This window comes from Antechinus flavipes, chromosome 6, assembly GCF_016432865.1.
Source record: "Antechinus flavipes isolate AdamAnt ecotype Samford, QLD, Australia chromosome 6, AdamAnt_v2, whole genome shotgun sequence".
NCBI classification, from domain to species: Eukaryota; Metazoa; Chordata; class Mammalia; order Dasyuromorphia; family Dasyuridae; genus Antechinus; species Antechinus flavipes.
This window is the reverse complement of record NC_067403.1, coordinates 121,625,072-121,653,023: the sequence shown is the minus strand read 5'-3', so window position 1 is coordinate 121,653,023 and position 27,952 is coordinate 121,625,072. Positions and strand designations below refer to the sequence as shown.

The following is a 27,952-nucleotide window of genomic DNA, read 5'->3' as shown; positions in this document are numbered from 1 at the left end:
GAGGGATTGAAAATTCTATGTAGTGGTTCATAGTTATCTCCCAGAGTTCTTTCCCTGGGTGTAGCTGGTTCAATTCATTACTGTTCTATTAGAACTAGTTTGATTCATCTCATTATTGAAGAAGCACATCCAAAAGTATATAATGATCTCCTGGTCTTGCTCATTTCACTCAGCATCAGTTCGTGTAAGTCTCTCCAGGCCTTTCGGAAATCATCCTGCTGGTCATTTCTTACTGAACAATAATATTCCATAACATTCATATACCACAATTTATTCAGCCATTCTGCAATTGATGGACATCCATTCAGTTTCCAGCTTCTAGCCACTACAAACAGGGCTGCTACAAATATTTTTGCTCATACAGGTCTCTTTCCCTTCTTTATGATCTCTTTGGGATATAAGCCCAGTAGAAACACTGCTGGATCAAAGGGTATGCACAGCTTGATAACTTTTTGAGCATAGTTCCAAATTTCTCTCCAGAATGGCTGGATGTGTTCACAATTCCACCAACAATGTATCAGTGTCCCTGTTTTCCCACATCCCCTCCAACATTCCACATTATCTTTCCCTGACATTCTAGCCAATCTGGCAGGTGTGTAGTGGTATCTCACAGTCTGACAGTGACTTTCTAACACTGAAAGTAAATGCTAAGGCTTAACTGAACAACTTTGCTCTGGAACACTCATTTTCAATCTTTTGAGTCAGTGGAGTATGGCATTGAGGGAATAAAATTTGCCCTCATTTACATCTTCAAAAATACTCTTCTAAATTAGCATAAAGGCTGCTACTGCTTTGCAGAGAGATATTGTGAAAACTGTCATGAAAATAAAGTTCTTAAGTTGGGGTCCACAGGTAGAATTTGTGAACTTTTTTTTCAAGTTAATTGATTTCCTTTGTAGTCTTCTGTATTTTATGTTACTCATTTAAAAGCTTTATTCTGAGAAGGGTTCCATAGGTTTCTCCAGGTGGTAGAAGAAGTCCAGGACACAAACAAGGATAAGAACTACTATAGTTTGATTGTAAACATTAGGGCGAGGCAACAGGCTCTAGTGTCCAGGATACCTGGGTTTGGACCCCAGTCTTACTTTTGTGACCACAAACAAGTCATATAATTTGCCTAATCCCCAGTTGCCTTGTCTGTAAAATGGAATAATAATATTTGCAGTATCTCCCTCACTGGATTATTGTGAAGATTAAATATATGTAATGCACATTACAAACTTTAAAGGGCTCTATAAATGTTAGTAATTATTGTTATTATCAGTGATATGAAGATAGACTTCACTGGCAAGCTTAAAGTTGGACATAAGTGGCTATATAGTCATTGTTATTACCATATTCTCTCAATTTTCACTTTTAAAATTTTTTATCTCATCTTCTTTGTCTTTAAAAATAAGTAAATAAATAGAAATTTTTATGGTGCAGCATTTTTTTCCTTCATTCTCCCTTCCCCTACTTCCTAGAAAAAGTAAGTGGGGAGAGAGAGAAACGGACAAACAGACAGAGACAGAGAAGGGTTTAACAATGTGGAAGACTTGCTGCCTCCTGCCCTATTATCCACTTTTGCTAACATGGCTGTCTTTTCTGTTTGCATCAGACCATGAAAAATAACCTCTGGCTTTGGTTATTGATAGAATGTACCTTTCAGTCTCTTTATTTTCATGATTCATTTTGAAATTGCATAAGAAGTCCTTTTAACATGGAAGCTCTCTTGAAATCAGGTCCTCTTGACCTCATCATCTTCTGGTTCAGAGGTTGTTATTCTTTTTTGTTTCTATTTGTTTATATTCTAGTAAAGTTCATGAACTCTTTCTTTTAAAACGTTAATGCATTAAAATATGTATGATTACAAAATCCAATTATATTGAAATAGAGTTACAAAAGCACTTTTAAAAAAGTTCTACTTAATCTACTTAATCTACTCCTATTGAGGATTCTTTAGAACTAATCCAATTCCAGATGTAAGAGAGCATAAGATAATCCTTAATAGAGAAAGATAGAAGAACCCTTTACCCTCAAGTCCTCTTTGAAAACCTCAGTTGTGATATGGAACTGAACCTGGATCCTAGAACACTTAGCCATGGAGCACAAATAGTTGTCATGTAAGTTTTGGATATGGGGTCATACTAATGAAATGTGTGAAATAGCCCCAATGAATCTGGAGAGATTCAACCTTCTTGGCTGGCAAAAGATGGGTTTTTTCCCATACTACAAGTCTGGGAGGGGTTGAAATCTGTATCAGAAGAAGTGTGTAAACTGGTGGAAAGAATACTAAATAGACAGTCTTCAGATGTTTCATTTCTTGGAAACTCTATCTCTTCATAGTAAAATGAAGGAGATTGAAATAAATGACCATCTTTTCTAGTTCTAAATACCATGTTTCTATATATAACTGGTCTTAATGAATAAAGAAGTTAAAGAAAGATGGCCCATCAGTTTTAAAATTTTTTTTTCAATTAATAGGCATTTATTCCCTAACTACTCACCTCATCATAGACTTTAAGAACAGTGTAATTATGGGCAAAAACTGAACTTAGCTCATAGGATCATAGATTTAAGATATGAAAGGACTCTAGAATTCAGCTGATTCCCATCCCCCCCATCCAAACCTCTTTGGATTGTCCAAAATCCCAGAAGTAGAAGTGATAGAGGCATAATTTAAACTCAACTTCTCTAATTACATAGCTTTCCCTATTGTTACACACTGCCTATATGTATAATCTACATTGTCAGCAAGCTTTGTAATGCTGTAATGTAATGTAATGTAATATCTTCAATTTGAAAACTTGATTTAAAAGAAAAATGTGAAGAAGAAAGAAGATAGGAAAACCAGATTACTGCAAAAATCAGAAAAGGTTATTCTGTCTCTTAAAATAAATGCCTTAAGTATCACATTCTTTAAGCATTTGAAATAGTCTTTATCCTCAAGTGAGAAGAAAGTTTTAAAAAGATGTCTACATAATCTTTAAATAAATGATAACTAAATCAAATGCACCCTGTTGAAATAAAACTAAGCAAAGTTTTAAAGTTGGGATGATTTAAATTTGTTTTATTCTTACTATAGACACTGAAATCCTCTCCATATATTCTTAACATGTAAAAGCTAAGAGAGACCTTAGAAGTTATCCAGTCTAACTTTTTCCCTTTACAAATGAGGAAAAGGACATAGATGAAACTTAATAGTTCTTTGTTTGACTTTATGTCAAGTATTCAAAAAAACTGGAATTCTCTTGAAAAGCTTCATTCTGCTGTCCAAAAAACTTGATAGGGACTTCAGAAGTCATTTTATTTAGCTTTCTCCTTTTTTGAGGGGAAGAAAAAGGCATTTATAAACCACAATACTAAACACTTAGCAAATATTATTTTGTTTGATCCTATGAGGTAGATGCTATTATTGTCCCCATCTTATAGATGAGGAAACTAAAGCAGAAATCAAATATCTTGACCAGGATCATACAAGTAGTCAGTGTCTGAAATTGCATTTGTTCTCAAGTTTTCTGACTAGAAGGATTAAGTAGCCTTTCCAAGGTTATACAGATTACAAACAAGATTAGGATTTGAATTCAAATCTTTTGACTCCAGATCCAATGTTGTTGTTTTTTTTTCCCACTTCATCTGTTGTAGGATGGATTTACAACCTTCTCACACTTCAGCCTAAGTTGAACTTTGTTGGGGCAGCTAGATGATGCAGTGGATAGAGTGTAAGCCCTGGCGTCAGGAGAACCTGACCAGCCTCAAATCCAGACTTGACATTAGATATGCTAGCTGTGTGAACCCTGGGCAAGTTACTTAACCCTGATTGTTCTGCCAAAAAACACAAAAATTGAACCTTGTGGCTCATTCTACAAGAGTTGAAGGTTAGGCAATGTGACAGCTGCAAGGTATACGTTCTTGACTTAGGATGCATCATTTGATGTTGGGCACAAGTAGAAAGAGTATTATTTCCACAATGTTCAGAAATTTTAAATCTTGTCATGGAGAAGACTCACTCCTTTATAACTCTCAGGTCTCACATCGATATAGTGCTTTAAGGATTGTACAACTCTTTCCATATATATAAAATCTCATTTAATCTTCACAACAGCCTTGGAAGGTAGGTGCCATTTTCATCCCCTGTGTTACAAATGAGGATGCTGAGGCTCAGAGGAATTAGATGATTGGCCAACAAGGATGAATGTCAAAGTGATTTGAACCCTGATCTGCCTAACTTTAAAGCATGTCTGCTTATTATTTCCCCATCCTGCTGCCCTACTGAATTGTGCCTATGGAATAGCATGTCTATCACTTGCTGGCCTTTTCTGGCAAGGCATTAATATTAGTTCATGAAAGTAAGCAAAGTCCCTCTCTTTAAGATTGTTTCCAGTATCTTTTTAAGATTGGGTTCTGTTGATCCACTTAATAGTGAACCCCTGTTTGACTTCATTCTTCATAACTGAAACACTTTTAACTTCTGTGTCAATCAATAACTTTAATTAATAAAGAAAAATTTTAATTTCTTTCCTTGAAGTAAACATCTTTGAACAGCACACTCAGGGCACTTCTTTTTTGGGATATTTTTTTCTATCTTTCTTCCCCCAACCATCCATCTTCTCTTTTGTCTTTTTACTAGGGGACTGATGGTGCAAGAAGATCTACAATGCTTGACAGTGATGAGCCATTGTCGTTTTTCTATGATGATGTAACAACACTGTATGAGACCTTCCAGAGGGGTATACAGGTGTCAAGTAAGCAATTATGTTGAATTTGTGTAACAAATCCATGTGGTCATAAAGCTTTTATGATTTATAAAAAATTGGCCCTGGTCTGTCTGTCTTTCTTTCTTTCTTTCTTTCTTTCTTTCTTTCTTTCTTTCTTTCTTTCTTTCTTTCTTTCTTTCTTTCTTTCTTTCTTTCTTTCTTAATTTATAGCTTTTTATTTACAAGACATATGCATGGATAATTTTTCAGCATTGACAATTGCAAAACCTTTTGTTCCAATTTTTCCCCTTCTTTCCCAAAGAAGAATCAGAGAAGGAAATCAAAAATGCAGGCAGACAAAAATAGAGGGATTGGGAATTCTATGTAGTGGTTCACACTCATTTCCCAGAGTTCTTTCACTGGGTGTAGCTGGTTCTATCCATTACCGCTCTATTGGAACTGATTTGGTTCATCTCATTACTAAAGATGTCCACGTCCATCAGAATTGATCATTATATAGTATTATTGTTGAAATATATAATGATCTCTTAGTCCTGCTCATTTCACTCAACATTAGTTTATGTAAGACTCTCCAGGTCTTTCTGAAATCATCCCGCTTGTCATTTTTTACAAAACAATAATACTCCATAACATTCATATACCACAATTTATTCAGCCATTCTCCAATTGATGAACATCCACTCAGTTTCCAGTTTCTGGCCACTACAAAGTAGGGCTGCCACAAATATTCTTGCATATATATAAGGTCCCTTTGATAAAATTAGTAACACATATAAAGCAATTTGCAAATCTCAAAGCATTGTATTAATATTAATTAATATTATTTGTTATTGGTCTTTCTCCTTCATATTTGAAGAGGATGAATGACATTATGATGTTGTGATCAGGGTACAGTGTGTCCAATACTAGCTGGCCAGTCTAATACAAACTCAGAAGGCACTAGCACATTTGAGAGAGATATATTATTATTATAATTATAAAATATTATTATTTAATTTTTTCCCTCCCTCAAATATAGTCTGAAAGAGCAGAATCCATGTTACCTCTGAATCTCATCCTGTGTTTTTATATAAAGAAACCTAAATAGATTTTTAAATTTTTATAAGGTTTCTTGGTGCTCCAGCATCTCTTTCCCATCTTGTTCCTCCAATAGGAAGAAAGTCTTGAGATGTACTATGTCATTTTATGTTTATTATGTCCCCCTTTCCATAAAAGAGGGAAGAACATTGAAAAATAGTAATGCATGTGTATTGTTTATTAAACACTTTCCTTCACAATAACTCTGTGACATGTAAAAGTACTATTCCCAATTTACAGTGCTGATACTTGAAGTTTTGTAGGGGATTAACTGAAGTTCCCACCACAGCTAATAAGTATTGCAGCTGGGATTCAAACTCAAGTCTCCAATCTCCAGATTCAGGACTCTTTCTACCATATGTTGAACCTATATAGATAGCCCAGTGGAAAGGAGAGCTGCAGAAAATATTCTCCCTACCAAGAGATGTTGTTTCTATCTTTCTTTTCTCTTTTCTAAACTTTCATATTTCTAAATTTATCACAGATAATCTTTTGGTAGCAAGTCAAGTTGTTCACAACCTATTTTGATATTCCTGAGCATCTTGAAATCTGAACAGGGTAAAATATAAGTAGTGAATATTTTTCATTTTTTCTTAAAATGTCTTCCTTTATATCTCCAAATCAAAAAGATAGGTTACAAATAACTTTAGAAATTATGAAATTTCTACATTTCTATTTCAAATCTTTTTAAGAAAAAAGAATAGTAGAATTTGGATCTTTTACTTTATTGGAAAAGTTTTGTTACTTTTTGGGGACTTAAGATTCAAAGTTAAACTTTGGGATCTAACATAGACCTGAGTTCAAAGAATATCACTAGGATGTGAAAATAAAATTTTTATCTCCATGTTTATTTATGGACTTAGCATATAAATAGCTCCATCACTGAAGAAAGTGAATTTCCAAATATTGAAAGTACCACACTGCAGCAGGCCCACTTTAAAGAAAACTTTTAAGGTGATTTGTTACAAGGATATAGGGCTCTCTGAAAATATATATAAAGGGCAGCAGACTGGGGTCTAAGCAATGTGTATTCTAGCCATTTGTTTCAGTTTTTTTACCTGCAGAGTAAAGACACCTAATGCTAGACTGGACTGGAGTATTGAGATACAATTGAAGCTCAATTGTGTGTACTAAATGGAAAAGAACAGAAGTATAGATAGTCATGTTTTCTTGTAGCTAACTTTGTTTCCTAGTTGTGTTTTTCATAAGCTAACAAAAAATGAATTTTTTTCTTTTCTTTTTTTTTTTAATTTTATTTATTTATTTATTTTTTAAATAATTTTTTATTGATAGAACGCATGCCAGGGTAATTTTTTACAGCATTATCCCTTGCATTCATTTCTGTTCCGATTTTTCCCCTCCCTCCCTCCACCCCTTCCCCCAGATGGCAAGAGTCCTTTACATGTTGAATGGGTTGCAGTATCCTAGATACAATATATGTGTGCAGAACCGAAGAGTTTTCTTGTTGCACAGGGAGAATTGAATTCAGAAGGTATAAATAACCCGGGAAGAAAAACAAAAATGCAAGCAGTTTATATTCATTTCCAGTGTTCTTTCTCTGGGTGTAGCTGCTTCTGTCCATCTTTGATCAATTAAGGCTCTCTTTATCAAAGAGGTCCACTTCCATCAGAATACATCCTTAAACAGTATCATTGTTGAGGTATATAATGATCTCCTGGTTCTGCTCATTTCACTCAGCTGAATTTTTTTCTTAATAACATTTTATTTTTCTAATTACATGTAAAAAATAGTTTTCAACATATAATTTTTGTAAGATTTTTAGTTCCAAATTTTTTTTTCTCTCCTTCCCCTGCTTCTCCCCTCCCCAAGACAGCAAGCAATCTGACAGAGGGTATGCATATACAATCATTTTAACTATATTTCTATATTTGTCATAGAAAAATCAGAATAAAAGGGGGAAAACCATGAGAAAGAGAAAGCCCAAAAAAAAAAAAAAAAAGGTGAAAATTGTGTCTCAATTCTCATTCAGCCTTTATAGTTCTTCCTCTGGATACAAATAGCAATTTTCATCCTAGGTTTGTTGGAATCATTTTGAATCACTGTATTACTGTGAAGATCTAAATCTATTATAGTGGAGCATCACATAATCTTGCTGTTATTTTGTGCCATGTTCTCCTGATTCTGCTCAATTCATTTAGCATCAGTTCATATAAGTCTTTCCACATTTTCCTGAAATCAGCCTGCTCTCATCATTTCTTACAGAATAATATTTCATTACAATCATATATCATAACTTATTCAGCCATTCCCCAATTGATCTACAGAATTTCCAATCTTGAAAATTCATTTACTCAGGGAAGCCCATGATATTGGATTGTTGTTTGATTGTTTTTGGTATTTTGATAATAGCCTTTTATTTTCAAAATACATGCAAAAATAGTTTTCATTCACCTTTGCAAAGCCTTGTGTTCCAAACTTTTCTCCCTCTTGTCCCCTAACCCACTCCCTTAGACACCAAGTAATCCATTGTAGGTTAAACATGTGCAATTCTTCTAAACAGATTACCACATTTACATGATATTGTTTACTAGGAACAGACTGGACAACAGGAAAAATCATTTATTCAAGATACGTTTTTAAACGCCTATTTTGTGCCAGGAACTATGCTAACTGCTAGAGATAACAAGGCAAAAGTGAAACAGTTCTTGGTCTTAAGGAGCTTACGTTCTAAAATATAACCTTGTGGATTTAGTGAATTTAGAGGATGTTCTCATTTCTCAGGCATTCCTTATGCATATGACAAGGTCTCAGAAGCCTTGTTTTAGGGATAACAGATCAAAAAGTGTAAAAGGAAGGACTGAGACAGAAACCTATATTCTCCCATTTCCAACATGTGGATATGTACTTGTAAGACACATCTCTTCTGGTTATGTCACTACTTTAATATAATGGAAAGATTTGCTTATGATTAATATTAAAGGCATCTTTCCTTTATTGCCCACTCCCTTCTCTTGCATTAAAATGTTCAAATTAACATTTATGAGAAAGTTGTGAAGCAAAGAGATTAGAGATCATCTATTCCAGCTGTTTTACAGTGAGGAAGCTGAAGCACAGAATAATAAAGTAAGTTTTCCAATATCTTCTCTCCCATTGATAACAGAGCCAAGGCTCTCTTGATCCAGGTCTCTTGATTGGCAATCTAGGAGATTTTATTGCTAGTATGCAATTAAGGCTTCATTGAGGTTCTTGGATGCAATATAGTTGGCTAAATAGAAATGCACAATACCATCCATATACTGTTCATTACTGACAGATGTCTGTGGAGCATTTGTATAAGACAGGGCTTGAAATCATAGGCTCATTGGGGCATGTTTCCAGTTGAGAATGACTTCATTATGATTGTCATCTAAGCCAATTCCCTTAGTCAGAGAACAAGTATTTATTAAACACCTACTATATATCAGAAACTGTGCTAAGTACTGGGGACACAGGACTCTGTGAGTGTCTGCTCTTAAAAACAAACTAAGGCCTAAGAGTCATAGTGACTTACCCAAATTGCAAAAATCCCTTATGGGCAGCTTTTGGTTAACTAGCTGAATGTAGAGCACATGTCCAAAAAATAGATCAAACTTCAATGTTGCCTACTTCTGCAATGACTTCTTCAATCATCAGTTAATATTTGCAAGAGGATGGATACAAATGAATTTTATTAGTCTTAATTGACAAAGTCACCACCATTCCAAAATCAAGGAGAAATGATTTTTGAATTATCTATATTATCATTCCCTTCCTTAGTTTGAATTTGTCATGAATTTACTGCTTGCCAACACCTCTAGTCCTCAAAGACAACTTAAATATTTTTCTTTTCTTACCAAAGCTAAAAAACACAACTCAAGAAATCTAAGATCTCCTTACCTTTGCCTCTGAGAGCCCACCTTCATTTCCTTAGCCTTATTGCTTGTTTTTTTTTTCCCTTCTGTGACCAAGACTTACCACTTCCTGTTAAAGTCCTAAACTCTTGACCAACAGAATTTGCCACTGAGACTTTTTTTTTTGTCTTAAAATCTTTTATGAGCTTGAACAAATCATGAAACTAAAGTATGTAAGGTAATCTCTTATCTTTTCTGAATTTGGACTAAAACCCTGAATGAACATGACAAAACTAAGCAGAGCTTGGGAATGATTTATCAGTTATTTGTTATTTCCTTCAAATAATAATGAAGCCCAGCCCTAAACCAGACTGCCAAGTAATAATGTAAATCTAATGATAATGTTTTGTTTTTAAAATGTCTTCTTTTTTAAAAATTATTTTTAGATAATGGCCCTTGCTTAGGCTCTCGGAAACCTGATCAACCATATGAATGGATCTCCTATAAAGAGGTAAGATTCTATGTTTTCATATCTATTTAATCTATTGGATGCATCACACAGAATATTTGTAAAGCTAGAAGGAATTGGAGATCATCAATTTCCTTATTTTATAGATGAAAAAACTAAGATGTATTGAGGGGAATAATTCATGAATAAAGTAGTCTAATGACTGACTCAGTACTAGAACCCTGGTCTCCTGATTGCCGGGATATAACCTGTTTCCCAGTTGTCTCTCTGCCCACTCCTTATTCTATCTCTCATATTTGAACTTAAAAAGGTGTTTGTCCTGATCCAATGCTGAGAAATAGCACAAGTGCCTAAATAGGTGCTTAGAAGATGTATGCTGGTGCCTAAACAGTGAGATTCTTCATGAATTTGGAAACAAAGGAAATATTGGCATAGTAGACAAATTCCCCCTAGCACATTCTGATTCATGTCTCCCCCCACCCCCCCAACACAAACACACTTTAAATAGTTGTATTATGAATGGCTTATTGAGCTATAAAACTTTTAGAGGGCGTGGAGAAATTTCTGGGGAGGATGGGAAAGGGATTCTTTGCCCAGAATGTAGATCTCACCACTTTTTCCCAGGCCAAATAGTGCTCTAGGAATAACTAGGAATGTTAACCTAAAACTGCCTCAAAAAGTCTCCTTTCCAGTATACCTAGGTATATACATAAGCAAATACTTGAGATTCAGGTTAAATGGCTAGATGAATTTGAGAGTAGACACAGAATGTTTTATATTTGCAAATGGTAGTCAGTATCCCATCCTCTTAGTTTAAAGAATAGTTTATAGATAAGAGTATCCTTGGCTATCCATTGGAGGGAGAAGGTTAAAGTGTGAGTCTAGCCACTTAGGTAGCCACACTTCTTAAGCTGAGGCTTAAAAATTCCCAGTTTTCATCTCTAGCCAGCGGTTTTGAGAGAATGCTTCCAAAAGATTTTTATTTTCTTGAGTCTTTATCTTTAGTGGGAGGTGGTTGGGATAGGACAGTGAGTAGATATTCAAAGAACTCCTCATTCTTGTTAGGACCAAAGGAATGGGGTTAGGGAGATTCTCTTTAGCTTAATTAAAATAATGTCTTTTCTTTGAACTCTTATTTTACATCACATCAAGGAAAAACTAATTTACTTAGTTCATTCATTCTGTCAACTAGAGCTCTCTTAATTATGAAAAGATGAAGAATAAAACATTCCAGCACCAGTGATTCTTAACTAGATGAGCCTGAGAAAGTCATTTTATCCACCCAGTGGATTTTTCAGTTTCCTCATCTGTAAGATAAGGTTGATACCACTTATACATACTACCTACTTCACAGTGCAAAGAAAGTGATTTGCAAACAGTGAATCATTAGAGAATGTAATTATAACATTGATATTATAACTAGATTGATTATTAATTATACTAGATCCTGTAGTATAATAAAACAACTGTCAAAGAAAATTTTAATAAATTATCTTTGGTGTCACATGTGTTTAAATATGTCTTCTAGTTCTTCAAATATATATACTGGAATCTATATAAGCATATATTATGTGTTACACACATATGTGTAGCTTACATATATAGCTATTATCTATATATGACTCAGATGTGTATGTGTATATATATGCATTTATATTATCTATCTATATACCTACATGTATAGCTATAATTTATATATACACACACACATATGGCTATAATCTAAATTTAGCATTGTCATTTTCTAACCAGCATTCTCTGATGATGCTATAGATATTAAGGTATTCTGTATTGTTTGGACTATTTTCCAAAGTTCCTGTCTAACATATTACAGATTTACTTTTGAAGAATATCTAAAATTTAGCTATTTAAAAAAAAAAAAACACTCTGGTGATCTTGATAAACCAAACTTGTAATCCTTGTTTCCCAGAAGGCTGGGCTAATAGATTGCTAGAGGTCAGGTTCTGAGTCAGCATTAATATGGTAAACCCTCCTGAATCAAAAGAGGGAAAGAGAAAAGGAGTCTGTAGGGAAGGGCACCAGGCTTTCTAATAAGGGCTGGAGTTTGAGGGTGGTCACTGCACTCCCAGCCTTCTTGATATAGGGAGACCCATCCTCAAAAATAAAACTAAACTAAAAAAAAATTTGAAATTGCAAATATTTTTCTGAGCCTTCCCTCCACAGTTATAAATATTAAACTATTAACAGTAGTCTCTGAGGTGATCAATTAACTCAGCCTTGCCAATATCTACCCTTCTCTAAGTAGAATGAGAGTATGATCCAGAGTAGAAACTTCAATTAAGTTTGAAAAGTATCCAAGTATGTGCCCCCACCTCCTCCAGCTAGAGCTGTAGGCTTTGGACAGGTCTCAGAGAGACCCTCTGAGCTTTGTTTTTCTCATTTGTTGTTAAAGTGGGTATTGTGGTGTCTATACTGCCTACCTCACAAGGCAGTTTTAAAGAACACTTTCCAAAACTTACAGGGTTCTATAAAGGGTAAGTTGTGATTAGGCTAAAGATAAAGCAGAGTGAGGTGAGAAAGAGGCAAAAAAAGAGGAATGCTTTGGAAGGTATAAATGGTCCAGACGTGCATAGTCACCAGGGTCCCTGCCTTCAGAAAACCAAGAAAAAATAGTGAAAAAAAAGGATTATTAGATTTAGCCAATGGCTTGTTGAAGGCACAGTTTTAATAGAGTGGGAGAGGAAAGGCAATTGAAGGAAGGAAGGGGAGCAGAGGAGTTTGGAAGAGGAAAGGGAGGGAGGTAGAGAGAGAGGCCTAAGCAAGTATCGTGTGGGTGGGGGTTTGGGGTTTTGTTATTGTTACTTGTTTTGTTTTAAAGATAGGCAAAGTATAGGGCACTGAAGATGTGAAGATAGTTGTTGGGTGTGTAGCCAAGAAGGAATAAACATTTATTAAGCACCTACTATGTGCCAGGTGTTGTGCCAAGCACTTTACTGTTATCTTATTTGATTCCTATGACAACTCTGAGAGATAAAAGTTATTATTATCCCAATTTTACAGTTGTAAAAACTGAGGTAAAGAGAAGTCAAATGATTTGCCCAGACTTACTTGGCTATGAAGTCTCAGGGTGAATTTGAACTCAGATCTTCCTGACTCTTGGCCCAGTGCTTTGTTCACTGGGTTACCAGCTGCCTCTGTACTAGAGTTGTCCTGAGAGGCAACTTGTTAATAGGGATGGAGGTGGCCAATTGAAGTCAGGATCTCGAGTTACATTTTAGGTCTTCCTGTGTTTCTGAAAAATCTGTAGGATGATGATGTCTATAATATTGCAAAGAATTTGTATTTAGCAGTCCTGAGTTTAAAACTTTTTAGCCTTTGCTTTAAAAAGGACATTGAAAGCAATGCTATTTTTTCCTGTATTTGCCTAAAATCAAAAAACCTTGGGCAGTTTTGCATAGCATTATTAACACATGTGAAGAGGTCCCATGTTGAGAAAACATAAAATACAAAAAAGAAAACTGATAGTTAAGAGTGCAGATTATTTTATTAAAAAATTCAGCATGAGTTCCTTTAATAAAGTGCTGCTCTGAGATTATCAAATGGTATTTAGTTTATATAATGCAAAATTGTCAATCAAGGATACTTGCTTATACACACATGTGTGTTCTAGTAATAAGAACTCCAGATCTGTGTTCTAATACTGGCCCTAAACCTTAGTGCAGTATCACAGGCAAGTGACTACCTCCCCAAGCTACAGTTTCCTTATATTTATAAAAAAGATTAAAATATTCTCTTTACTTTGCAAAATTGTGAGAAACTCTCTGTGAAACCTTTGTCATCTCAATAGGAGTTACTGATCTCCTTCCATCTCTCCATCCTGTCTTTGTGTCAAGGCTGCATCATTTCATGAATTGGCCATTTACCTAATAGGACTACATTTGTATGATTGCCAATTGCCTCCCATGAAATTATTCAACTGATTTTCCTTTTATTTCAGGTTGCAGATAAGGCCGAGTGTGTGGGCTCAGCACTGCTCCAGAAGGGTTACAAGGCATCACCAGATCAATATTTTGGCATCTTTGCTCAAAATAGGCCCGAGGTAGTAATGATTAAGAATGAACTGTTTGACTACGTGGTCGTTAGCCTTTTAGTTTGCTTTGATTGTTGATCATGCTCAGGAGTGAATTAGTTATTAGAGTTCTCAGCTGCTTTCATGTACAATAATGCCTTGTGTTCTGCCTCTCTGAGAGCCTGGCTTTATATAAATCCCTAGCATTTCAAAGGAACACAAGCCAATGTTCTTTTGGTGACTGTCCTTTCTAATAAGGATGCCTGATCACATACTGTTATTAAAACATCAAAACATGTATGGGACAGAGAAAATTTCTTAGTTCAAGACCTTTAGTAAAAAAAAAAAAATTAAGATATTAAAATTTAGTAAATGGGTAGAAGCCATAATAAAACTACTCCCTTTTTGTTCTTGCAAAGGATATTTTTGTTCTAGTAAGATCATAAAAGTTAAAAATTAAATTCCTTGAGGATTGTCAACAATGCAAAAGAAAGTACCTTAGGACTAGCCTATATTGACTTTCCGCTCACAACATTTTATTTTGTCCTTTATACCAAACAGTAACATATCTGTCAATGTAAATACAAATATTGAGCAAATCAATTAAACACAAATTAGAGACTTTTGAGATTTGATAATGCAAAAGCAATTAAGTTATTCTGCCACTAAATCAATCATCATAAGGAACAGTTTCCATTTAAGATGTAGTTTAACATCATAATAATATTCCTCATAGTTATTTTTGACCAGCTGGACTGGTATACTGTCATTTTGCCATGTCATCTATCATATACAAAAATAAAAGTCTTTAGGCAGAAATCTAGATTTCCTTCTTAAATTTTAAATCTGGGATATTGTTTAAGTATAAATAAAGAAAATATATACAATAAGTGAATAAATTAGCTATCCTATGAAAGGACAATTTTATAACAAAGCAAAAAATATGGCGGGTTGTTTACTTCATAAGAGAACAATAACTACATTTTTTTCTTCCTTATAGTTAGACTGCTTAAAAGGTTATATGTTTTCTTTTATGCTACATTAAAATAGCATTTTCTGCAGGAATGCATTCTGTTTCTGCCTTCATGCAGTGAGCAAACAACACGTTGTACTCTATTGAACATTCCTATTTAAGAAAGCCATGATTTTTTCTTGTGGTAAAGGGAGTGACAGACCAAGAGGTAGAAAAACAGAGAAAAAGCAAGAGAAAACAGAGATGTGGGTGGGACCAAGGAGAAGGAAGCGGGAACACCCAAGAAGTGGGTATATGCAGCGTATATATACAAAGTGTCCCAGAAGTTTTAATGCAATTCCAATGACATTAAAATGTTCTAAGACTCTTGCAACTTCCTCTACTATTTCTGCTTTCCCAAGTCAGAAGAATAAGTGTTTTGAACTTCACGAGCAACTTCCAAGTTTGGGCAGATGAAGTTTTGATCTAGCTCTTGTTCTGAACTAGCTGTCTAGATATGACAGCTGTGTTTGGGTTTGTAAACACATGTTCCTCAGAGTTGTGCAGATCCATGTGGCATAACAATTCTAAAGAAGACAGCCTCTTCTGGTGTCAGGTGAAAGGATCAGATAACTGTCTGTATTCCACCTCTCCTGGATTTTGCCAAGTTCTCCTTTTACCAGCTTATTAATTCAATTCTTATTAACTATATAGATTTCTTTGTATGATTAAAAAGACATGATAGATCTTGAGTTACAAGCAAATAATACATGCTATGTTCATTTCTTTTTTCTGTTTTTTTTTTCCTCTCGTGGTTTTTCCCTTTTCTTAAGATTTTTCTCTCCCAACATGATTCACAAAGAAATGTGTATATCAAAAGTTGATATACATGTATAACCAGAAAAAATAATAATTAATATAAAAAGGAAATAAAAAAGACCCCTTAGAATTTTATTGAAGCCAGCTAAGTAGCTCATGGATAGAGTGCTGAGCCTGGAGTCAGGAAGTCCTGAGTTTCAATGTGGCTTCAGACACTTAGTAGCTGTGTGACTGGGAAAGTCAATTAACCTCTGCTTACTTAATCCACTGGAGAAGGAAATGGCAAAACAATGGTATTTTTTTAATTAATTAATTAATTTTTATTTATTTATTTATTTTGCTGTTCTTCTTCTTCTTCTTCTTCTTCTTCTTCTTATTATTATTATTATTATTATGATAGCTTTTTATTTACAAGTTATATGCATGGGTAATTTTACAGCATTGACAATTGCCAAACCTTTTATTCCAGTTTTTCCTCTCCTTCCCCCCATCCCTTCCCCCAGATGGCAAAACCACCAGTATTTTTGTAAATATCTATTTCATATCTATTTCAAAGATATGGCCCATGGGATCACAAAGAGTCAGACACTCTGAACAACTGAATAACTATAACAAGGCTCTATTAGGCAGAATTGCCTAAAGTTCCATTACCTACTTTATCAGAAAAAAAAAAAAAAAAGAAAGAAAAAGAAGAAGCCATCCCCATGAGCAGCCTTATCTTTTCATCATTTTACTTCAAAGTTTCATGCTATCTTTTCTTTTTTTCACAATTGATCTTCCTTCTTTAGCCTTTACCTGTACTTTAAAGTTTATCTTCTGCCATCTCAAGAATCTTGGTCCCCTATACTTCTCTTTCTTGAATCCCTCTTTCTCTGCTGACACCTCCCCTTACCTTTCAGATTTTTATTATATAGGGGGTGGAGGCTGGAGAGTGATCTATTTGATACTGTTTCCTAGAGTGCTGGTCCTGGAGTCAGGAAGACCTGAATCCAAATCTGTTTTCAGATACTTAATAGATGTGTGACCCTGGTGAGTCACTTAACTACTATCTGCTTCTATTTTCTCAGCTATAAGATAGATACAGTAATAGCTTTCACTTCCCATCAAAATATATGTATCTAAGAGCTCCTCCTGCCTCCTAGTCCAAATTCCTTATTTCTGTAAATAATAAACATTTCCTTTCATCTTGACCCAAAGCTTTTAAGTCATTTTTGACTTTCCTCTACTTGGCTTTTCATATCCAATCAACCATTGAATTCTACTAATTCTTACTTTAGAGTAACTTTGTATGTGCCCTTTCTTTCCATTCCTACTATCACTATTTTTAGTTCAGGCTCTTAGGCCACACCTGACTGGAAACTTCCTTTGGATTAGAAATTTCCTAACTAAATTATCTCTTTGTCTCTTTTTATCCAGTCTAGATTAACCTTCAAATAAAATGCTACTTTGGTTATGTCACTCTGTTGGAATTTTCAGTGATTTTCGCCTTTGCTCATTGAATAAAACTCAGTCTTTGCTTGACATTCCAGACTTCCATTAAATCGTAATTCCGTTTTATTTTCATTGTCTTTCATTCACTCTGCTGCAGAGAACAACTTCAATGGGCTGGCCACATTGTTCGAATGCCATATGTTCACTAGCCAAAAAGACTATTTTATAGAAAACTCACACAGGACAGGTGCTCGCTTATGGATAGAAAAAACAATACAAGGATATTCTCAAGGTCTCTCTTAAGAAACTTAGAAGTGATTGCATGACATGGGAGACACTGACATAGGACCATCCAGCATGGCATGCCCTCATCAGAGAAGGTGTAAGGGAAGGTTCTCTAAGCAAAGCAGAATTGAATTAGCTCAAAAGAAATTTGAGATGCACAATTAGAGAATCTAGTGCAAATGTTCATATGGGCTATTGATGCTCAGCCTATAGTGAGCATTCTGAGCTTGTAAAATTTCTCAAGGCCACACTAGCCCATAATAATATTTCCTTCTTTGTCATTTTTCAGTTGTTTAATCATGTCTGACTCTTTGTGACCCCATGGACCATAGTATCCTCTGTCCTTCACTATCTCCCAAAGTTTATTCAGGCTCATGTTCATGGCTTCCATAACACTATCCATCTCATCCTCTGCAATCCCTTTTTGTTTTGCCTTCAATTTTGCCCAACAAAGAGTCTTTTCCAATGTGTTCTATCTTCTCATTATGTGGACAAAGTACTTATTATGAATAATCTGAATTGATTTCTTTAAGTATTGATGGATTTGATCTCCTTGCTGTTCAGGGGAAATCTCAAAAGTCTTTTTCGAGCATCACAGTTCAAAAGCATTGATTCTGCAGAGCTCAACCTTCCTTATAGTTCAACAGTCATGTTCATCCATTGCCACTGGAAAAACTATAGATTTAACTACATGGACTTTTGTTGGCAAGGTGATGTGTCTGCTCTTTGTAAGCTTTCCTTCCAGTATGTCATAGCTTTCCTTCCTCCCTCATTTAAACCCACTTCACTTGCATGTTGTAGCATCACTTCCCTGATACTGTGATCCTATTCAAGAATGAAGGACAAACAACAATAGCTTTTCTTCCAAGGAGCCAGTGTCTTTTAACTTCTTGGCTGCTGTCACCATCTGCAATGATTTCTGAGCGCAAAAATATAAAATCTGACATTGCTTCCATTTCTTTGCTTTGCCAGGAAGTGATGGAACCAGTTTGGGGGAGTTTTCCATTTATGTATTTATTTATCCATTCATTTATTCATACATTTATTTATTTATTTTTGCTGAGGGAATGAGGAGACAAATAAGATGATCTGGTACTCCCATCTCTTTGAGGACATGCCACATTTTGTTCTGATCCACAGAGTCAAAGGCTTTAGTGCAGTCAATGAAAGAAAAGTAATGTTTTTTTCTAGTACTCCCTTTTTTTCTCCATAATCCTTCAGGTGTTGGCAATCAATTTGGTCCTCAGTTCCTCTGTCTCTTCAAAACCCAGTCTGCTGTTCTGGTAACTCTTGGGTCATGTATTACTAAAGCCTAGCATGCAGAATCTTAGATATAACCTTGCTGGTAGATAAATTAGTCCAATTGTTTGATACTTTGAACATTCTTTGGGATCATCCTTCTTTTGGATTGGGACATAAACTGAACTTTTCCAAAACAACAACCACTGTAAAGTTTTTTTAAATTTGCTGGCATATTGAATGCAGCACTAAAACAGCATCATGTTTTAAGATTTTACATAGCTCAGTTGGAATTCCATCCTAAGGCCCACTTCACTTCATTCTCCTAGAAGTCTGGTTCTAAATCAATAACCATACTATTGTGGTTATTGGTGATGTTAAGATTTTTCTTGTATAGTTCTGTATATTCTTGACTCCTCTTTTTAATCTTCCTTACTTCTGTTAAGTCTCCACCATTTATGTCTTTTATGATGCCTATTTTTGCATGAAATGCTCTCTTTATATTTCTAATTTTCTTGAAGAGATCTGTCTTTCCCATTCTATTATTTTCTTCTCTTTCGTTACATTGCTCATTTAGGAAAATCTTATCTTTCCTTGCTAGTCTCTGGAATTCTATATTTAGTTAAATCTGTCTTTCCCTTTCACTTTCCTTCTTCCTTGGTTATCTATAAAGCTTCAACAGACAGCCATTTTGCTTTCTTGCTCATTATTTTCTTTGAAATATTTTGTTTGCCATCTCCTATACAATATTGCAAACTTCTATCCATATTTCTTCAACCACTCTGTCTACCAGATTTAATTCCTTAAGTCTATTCTTCATTTTCATTTCATATTCACAAGGGATGTTATTTAAGTCATACTTATAGTCTGATGGTTTTCCCTACTTTCTTCAATTTAAGTCTGAATTTTGAATAAGAAACTTATGATCTGAACCATAGTCAATATTAGGTCTTGTTTTAACTTACTGTATAGCACTTCTCTACCTTTGGCTTCAAGGAATATAATCAATCTGATTTCAATACTGATCATGTGTTAATATTCATATAATATTCAACCCATATTTTTGGGTTGTTGGAAAAAAGTGTTTGCTATGACCAATAAGTTCTCTTAACAAAAGTATATCGGTCTCTGTCCAGCTTCATTTTGTACTCCAAGGTCAAACTTTCCTGTTATTCCAATTATCATTTGAATTCATATTTTAACATTTCAATCCCCTTTGATGAATATGACATCTTCGTTATTTCTACATGTTATATATAGGTCTTCATAGAACTGATCACCTTTGGTCTCTTCAGTAGCAGTAGTTGAAGCAAAGACTTGTACTGTTGAATAATTTGCCTTGGATTTCAACAAATATCCATCTTTGCTCAACATTTATTGCCTGTACAACTTATTTGACCCTTTATTATGTTCTGCCTTCACAGAAGCTCAGAAAAACCTCAGTTGAAAGAGATTTCAGAGGCCATTTAGGCCAAACCCCACCTGAAGAGGAATCCTTCAACAGTTGGTCATCCTGCTTCTATTTGAATATTGCCAGCGAAGGGTGTCCCTTCCTCATCCCCTTTCAACCTCTAAAAAATTCCACTTTTGGAAACCTCTAATGCTTAGGTAGTTTTTTCTTATATCAAAATCACTAGTGCTTTTCTGCAACTTGCATGCAGAAATCTGAGCCTTCTTCCATAAGATTATTGTCTTCAAGTATTTGAAGGATGCTCATCTTGCCATCTCCACCAAGTTTTCCTTTTTCTAGGCTAAAATCTCTAGTTTCTTCAAACCTGATAATGACATGAGCATGATCTCTAAGCTTCTTGCCATCCTAACTGCTTTCCATTGGATTTGCTTTCACTTCTCAATATCATTCTAGAAGATCCAGAACTGAACACAGTACTGTAAATGTTATTTGAGGGCATAAGCAGTAGGACTGCCATTTCCCTAGTTCTAAACATACCTAAAGACCATTCAGTGTAGGTTTGTTTGTTTTGTTTTTTTTCTAGCTATTATGTTACACAATAGAATCCTTATATTATGTAAGTTCATAAACACATAGTCATATATATTTATGCCTTGTTTTCTTGACGAGACTAAAAGCCCCTGAAGGCAGGAAATGCATTTTATATTGCTTTGTCTTCTATACATTCTGGGCATGGTATCGAGCACACAGCCAGATGTTTTTAAGATGAACTTTTAGTATGTAATGCTTCTATAATCTTATTTTGTTTTTGTTTTCTCTTTCAACCCCCACCATGTAGTGGGTGATTATCGAACAAGGTTGCTATGCATACTCAATGGTGGTGGTCCCTCTTTATGATACCCTTGGAAATGAAGCGATAACGTACATAATTAATAAAGGTAATTTGTTCTTGTTCTTTCAATTGGATGTTGGCTTAACAATTGATTAAACTTGATTCTTTTGAATATTTTTCTTTTGTTTAATTGGGAGGGGGGTTGTTTAAGTGGCATTATCTAATCTGCTTAAAGTATAAAAGAATTTAATGCTGCTTTAATGTGCAGCAAATATCATGGTACTAAATAGTACTCAGGCCTTCAATAATACCAAGTTTAATCTTAATTCTACTTTTTCTCTTCTAGCTGAACTGTCTTTGGTTTTTGTTGATAAGCCAGAGAAAGTCGACCTCATGTTAGAATCTGTAGAAAACAAGCTAACCCCAGGTCTTAAAACCATAATCATCATGGATCCTTTTGACAGTGATCTCGTGGAACGAGGCAAGAAATGTGGGGTGGAAGTAATGAGCATGAAAGCACTTGAGGTAACTACACAGAATCATTCTGCTACCAAGGGGACTCATATCATTCTAGAGCTGGAAAGGACCTCAGTGTCAGTGACTTGCCAGAAACCACACGACTAGTTAGTGGCGAGATATGACTAGGATTCAGGTTCCCTAATTTCTAAATCCAATGCTTTCCTTATTATATCTTTCTATGTGTGAATTTTTTTATTAAGGGGTTAATTGGCTCCTTGGTCCAAGTATCATAGTCCAAGGAAGGCAAGATCATGGATTTCAATACTTGTGCATGCCAATTGGCTTTAAACTGTTCCATCTTGATAGACTATACTTTTAAGCTGAGTTGATCATTTTCCCTAGCCCTGTTATTTAACTAAGAAAATACAAATCCTTCTCTGTCTCAGGACATACAACTCACGTGTCCACCAGACTTTATACTGACAGATAACACAATTTGAGGAATGTTGAAGTTACCAAATATTTAGGTATATTTATTCTGACCTAAGAGCATGAGAAAACCATGGTTTGGAATCAGACTTTCTAAAGCAACTCATGCCTTCCTATGAATGTGAATTAGATTTTCATGTTTCTACAAATTGGAAGTCTGATACTTGAAAGACAGCATGGCACAGTGGCTAGAATACATGGATTGGAGCCAAGTAGTTGTGATGATGCTTATTATTAAGCATCTTTCTTTAAGCATAATTCTTTATGCCCTGTGGATCATAACATGCCTTCTATACTTCTATCTCCCCAAGTCTGTCCAAGTTCACATTCATTGTTTCTATGACATTATCCATCTTACCCTCTGCCATCTCCTTCTCCTATTGCCTTCAATCTTTCCTAGCATTAGGGTAAAATGGGTTAATTCCCACTTCTGATACTACCTTAATGTGATCTTGAGAAAGTCAGCCTCTTTAGGCCTCAGTTTTCTTAATTAAAAAGTTAGGGGAGTTTGCCTACGTAGATCCACTGGTCTCTTCCATAACTTAAATCTGAGGTCCTATGAACTTGTGATTGTAGGTAAGTCAATTGACTTATCTGAGCTTCCATTTCTTTATGAAAGATAGAAATAATAGCAATTATGTCACAAGAAGATTGAGAAGGAGATAAAAGCACTTAGCAAACTTGAAAGCATTATGAAAACAAGTTATTATTCTTAATCCATCCAAACATTCACTTCCTAGGAGTCTGAGAAACTATTTCGAATATCCTTCCAATATGCCCCCCTGAAGCATCTTAAATATTAATTTCTTTTTATAAAAATGGCTGGACAGATAGGGGATTTTACAAATACAGATTTCTAGAACCTCACAGGCTTTTCATAGAAAAATAGAAGTAGTTGGATCTCTCTAAGCTGGACCAACATTAAATCCCTCTCTTGTAGAGGATCTGTTTGCCTTTTTCACTGAATTTAATGTATTCATTGCATTGCACTGGCAGGATTCATGTGTGTGTGTAGAGCATACATGTTCTCTTATGTACACATCCAAATTTGTAAAGAGAGTATCTATAAGTCATACCTCCTAGGCTGGAAAAATTGTATCAGAGAACAGTAATATCAGAAGAAATTTATATTAAAAATAGGCAGAACATTTGCCATCTTCAAATAACACAGTTTGTTTCCAACACCAAAGACCTTAGCATCTCTTCTGTAAGAACAGTAAACTCTGGAAAAGTGAAGAATAGTACTTAATTAGGCTCAGGCTTAGTTTAATCCCAATTACTATAGTTATTTGATTCCGAAGATTATGTTTTCTTCATTTGGGAGTTAGCTACTTCCTCAAAGCAAGTTCTAATCTCTGTGGTCTGCCATGATTAACTAATTCAACATAATGAGGATGACAAAAGTCATCCTTTACTATTCCCTTAAGTAAGACTTCGATTCTGCCTTCCTCATTTATGGGTATATATGTCTCTGACATTTCTCTGATCTACCCATCTAGTCAAACCTGCTAACAACTCATTAGTTCTTCAACTGGAGTTCATGAACTTGAAAAAATGTAAATTTTGATGACTATTTCAATATAGTTGCTTTCTTTTCTGATTCTATGGACTTTATTTTAGGCCTTTAAAAACATTATTCTGCATAGGCTCTAAGCTGCCACAGGAGTCCAAGACACAGAAAAGGTTAAGAAGCACTGCTCCTGACATGTAGCATCAAGACCATATCCAATGGTAATTCATATATTTTCCCCTGTTCTCTGTCTTAGGACCTGGGAAGAGCTAACAGGAGGAAACCAAAGGTACGTAAGTAAGGAAATCATCCCATCAGAGCTTTGAGCCAAAATGTCTGAGGCTGTTGTCAACTCAGAACTTCCTTCTTTCTGTGGCATGAAAACCATCAAGTCATTTCAGGAAAGCAGTAGAGACTTAGCATACATGGAATGCGTTATCCTTGACTGCCTTCTTTCAGGCTTCTACTAAATTTGTTCCTAACCATTTTAGCCTCCATCGCCTGGTGACCTCGCTGTGATTTGTTTCACCAGTGGGACGACAGGTAGGTTCCAAAATGGGAGAACCTTTGTTTGCATAAAAACTGGAAGGCTTGTACTTCTTTCAGAGAATAAAACCCTTCTCTCACCCTTGTAATCTCAGTTGCAGTAGATAGATTGTGAGGACTGCTCAAGCTGACCCAAAATGTGCCCCCTTGTATTGGATATGTAGTAGTGCAAAAGTATTGAACTCAAATCAAAATGGCAGCCACTATACAACTACATAAGGATCTCTATGGGCTGCATATTGACTTCATTTTAAAATGTTTTAAATCTAGGTTTTACTATTGCTTTTTATTTCTTTTGTTAAATATTTCCCAAATATATTTTAATCTAGTTCCAGCTTACTAGAGAATGCAAGTATGTAACCTATCTCATTCAGTAGGGGTCTCAAATAATTGTTGGTGAATGCACCCATTCTCTAAGGCAGATGATATCATAGCTGATTTTGACAGTAGGAATCCCTGGATTTCCCTTAATGCTATCTATCATTCAAAATCGGGCCATGTGTATAACAAACAATCAAGTACAGTAAAGTTTACTCAGCCCAGCTGCTGGATTTTGAAAGAGGGATTGGTTGGTAGTGGAATGTGATATGACAGTCATTGAAAGGATCATAATAGTACCTCCCAGAATTGTTGTGAGGATTAAATGAGATAATATTTGTAGTTCCTACCATATAGGAAATAATTGTTCTCTTTTTTAGAATGTGTTTCATTGGCTTTAATTCTCTTTTGCTTCCCCTCTGTTCTGCAGGCAATCCCAAAGGTGCATTGATCACTCATCAAAATGTAGTCAGCGACTGTTCCGCTTTTGTGAAAGTGACAGAGGTAACCTTTGGAAACAGTGGAATGACCCTTGGCTTTAAGCCTCAATAATTTAAGTACATAATACATAATTTGGTGATTCAGTTGAAATTATGGGCAGTTTTTGAATTTCATTGAAATGTGGGTGAAACATTTATAAGGTTCCCTTCTCTAAAATGGTGATGTCAGGACCCTGCATCCCAACTCCCACCTGCTACTGTGGAAGCAGATTGGTTGATAAAAGCTTTTAAAAACGAGGACAGTGAAATTACAATTCGATGTTGCCATAAAAAAATTTTTAAGGGGGAAAAAAAAAGGAGTTTAAATGATGGCCTAAATGTGTTGTATCTGCTTGACTCATGACATGTTAGCATCTCTTTGAGGATGCTAAATTATGCTAGATAGGTAGGCTTATTAATACTATTGGATCATCTTAATTTTCTAAGATCTACCATCTTCTTCTTGTATGAAGTTTAAAATTTGTCATCCCAGCTGCCTTAATGTTCACCTAAAATATTTGTTAACTTCTCACCCCGTGTGGGACTTAGGCAATCCCTTATTTGATGTGTAGTATTAGAACAATCAATGTTACTTTTGTCTTGCAAAGAAATTCTTTTTTGCCCACCTCATCTGATTTTGTCAGTACTCCTAAAATGCTGATTTTTATGGCAGATTTCCACTCTAAACAGGCTCAGGGAATGAAGTCTTATTGAAAAATGAGATAACATCTCTTTGGGCTCTTGTTGTTCAGACTTTCGCTTAATCTCCCACCCCAAAGCACTTTTTAAATGTGTTCAGCATCTTATTCAAGTGAAATTTTTACTTGTTATTTGAGAAAAATTAAGGGAGGTGATATATTTATGTAAGACTTTTTAAAAAAAATCAATTATAGAAATGAAATGGGAGTTTCAAGTCTATAGAAACTTAAAATCAGACTGATAGGAAATTCTTTCAGTTCTAAATCAGAGGATGTGGAAAAAAGAATTAGTTGGATTCCTCTAAATGATATCCTTCATAGATCTTGTCCTTTGAATTGACAGGTGGTTGAGAAGCAGGTTAGGTTGGGTTGGTGTATAACTACAGTATAATGGCTAAGGAATTCCTCCTTGGTATTTTCTGTAACTAACAAGTTTGCCCAGGATTGGTATTAAAATTACTCTAACTGGGGTAGAATTTGTGATAGATTCTTGAGGATGTAAGATGACAAAAATGGAAAGCAGAATACCACTCTCATGTTAGCTCATCAGCCCAACCACTGACAGATAGCTTATTTTGGCTAGAATTTTGTTATAAGTTTATTACCACCCTGTACAAACTCACATGCCTTGCTTGCATTTAAAGTCCAATGTAAGCCTTATAAAGGTTAGATCAAATTTAGGCAGCAGGTATTAGGAATGTTCCTCATAGGTATACAGGTAGAGATTTTATTTACAGGGGGCAACAGATCATTTTGTGTTGGCCTGAAGTTTATTTGAAATCAATGGATATTCAAAATGGGAGATAAAATACTGGTTTAAATGAAGAATGATGTTAAGACTCTAGTTACAGAAACCACTTTCAAGCTCCATAGTACAAGTATATTGGTGCTGGGTTCTTTTTCCTCTTTGTAATGTTAATGTTATTTGCTTGTATTGGGATGTGACTTCCTGCATTCCTGACCTGAAGGAACTGATCTTGCTGGGAAGGGTGGAAGTAGCTGTGGTGGGTTTTAAATTCTAAGCAAAGCACATAATCCCTTAATATCCTGACAGAGCAAAAACTGACGGAGGAGGGATGAAGTAAGAAGGGAGAGAATTGTTTTAGCTATCTAAATGGATTCAGCTTAAGCCTTTTAGAAAAGAAATGGTAGAGCAAATATCAAATTGCTCATTTAATATCCTTCTTTGGATAATACTGATTACTTGTCAGTAATAAATACATAAGAGAGTATATTGCAAAGAGAGCCAGCCTTACCAGGAAAACTTTGGGGTTCAGGTCCTCTTTATGTCATATACTGGTTATATGAGCCCAGCCAAGAGAGTTAATGTCTCCAAGTCCCTGGGCAAATGTCTGAGACTCTAAGTTGCTAATGCTTCTACATTAGTAAAGAGAGTTTTCCTCCCCAAGAGTTTCCCATAAATGGATAAAATCAAAGCCTCAAACATCCCAAAATATCTTCCTCTGTAAAGTTAAGAGAATATGTGCTTGGAAATAAGGGGGTGGGTCATGAATGGAAATCTTTAATGGTCTTGTGCTTCTCTGCCCTGCTGGTGTCTTTGCTTGCAGAATGTGGTGGCTCCTTCTCCAGATGACATTTTGATATCTTTCTTGCCTCTTGCCCATATGTTTGAGAGAGTTGTGGAGGTAGGCACTGAATTTATTTCAATTGGATTTTTTTTGCATGTTTTCTCAGTTATTGTCTTTTCACAGAAAACACTTCGTTTGAACTCCAGTGATATACACATTTCATATTTACCACTCGCTCACATGTATGAGCAGTTAATGATGGTAAGGAGATTGGGATACAGTGTGGGATGGTAATGTAAATTAATCTTTTCCCTTGGGTCATGTACAGGACCCAGATTATGGAGAAGTGTAGGTGTAGATCCTATTCCTAGATGTTAAGCCTAACACATCTACATAAGTAGTTCACCTCAGTTTTTTAGTGTTTAAGAAAGAAATTTGATCTTCTAATCCAATACTACCTGGTCTTTTGACCTAGAAATTAAAGTCAATGTGAATATATTGTATAATTTTGTCCTTTTTTGCCTTTCTAATAAGGCAAATAATTCACCTCTACATAGCACTTGAAGCAACTGGATGCAGATAGAATGTTGGGGTTAAAATTGAAAGACCTGAGTTCAAATCCAGCTTTAGTTATGTGACCCTGGATAAGTCACTCCTCTGTAAAGTGGAGATATTAATAAAACCCATTTCCTCAGGGTTACTAAGGGAATCAAATTAAATAATATGTATAAAGCGTTTTACAGTACTTTCAAGTGTTAGGTAAATGTTAGTTATTATTGGACAAGATGTATAAATGGACTTATTTTTTATTTGAAAAAGAAGCTAGTCACTAAGTAGATTTGACAAGATTGC

The 27,952-nt window shown here is 35.2% G+C and overlaps 1 protein-coding gene and 1 long non-coding RNA gene across 3 annotated transcripts in view; both read left to right on the top strand.

Moving 5' to 3' along the window:
• The window catches only part of LOC127541132 (uncharacterized), a 217,064-nt gene that overhangs the window by 151,533 nt on the left and 37,579 nt on the right, over window positions 1-27,952 (top strand). The window lies entirely within an intron of this gene.
• Window positions 1-27,952, top strand: part of ACSL1 (acyl-CoA synthetase long chain family member 1) — a 93,256-nt gene that overhangs the window by 42,018 nt on the left and 23,286 nt on the right. The window contains exons 3-11 of one of the 2 annotated variants that reach the window (XM_051966241.1): window positions 4,610-4,724; window positions 10,051-10,115; window positions 14,032-14,133; window positions 21,079-21,178; window positions 21,419-21,597; window positions 23,787-23,819; window positions 24,022-24,073; window positions 24,825-24,898; window positions 27,284-27,361. In XM_051966241.1, coding sequence (XP_051822201.1) covers window positions 4,610-4,724; window positions 10,051-10,115; window positions 14,032-14,133; window positions 21,079-21,178; window positions 21,419-21,597; window positions 23,787-23,819; window positions 24,022-24,073; window positions 24,825-24,898; window positions 27,284-27,361 — 798 coding nt within the window. Of the gene's footprint in view, window positions 1-4,609; window positions 4,725-10,050; window positions 10,116-14,031; window positions 14,134-21,078; window positions 21,179-21,418; window positions 21,598-23,786; window positions 23,820-24,021; window positions 24,074-24,824; window positions 24,899-27,139; window positions 27,218-27,283; window positions 27,362-27,952 lie in introns of both variants that reach the window. The other variant, XM_051966240.1, reaches the window with a different exon arrangement.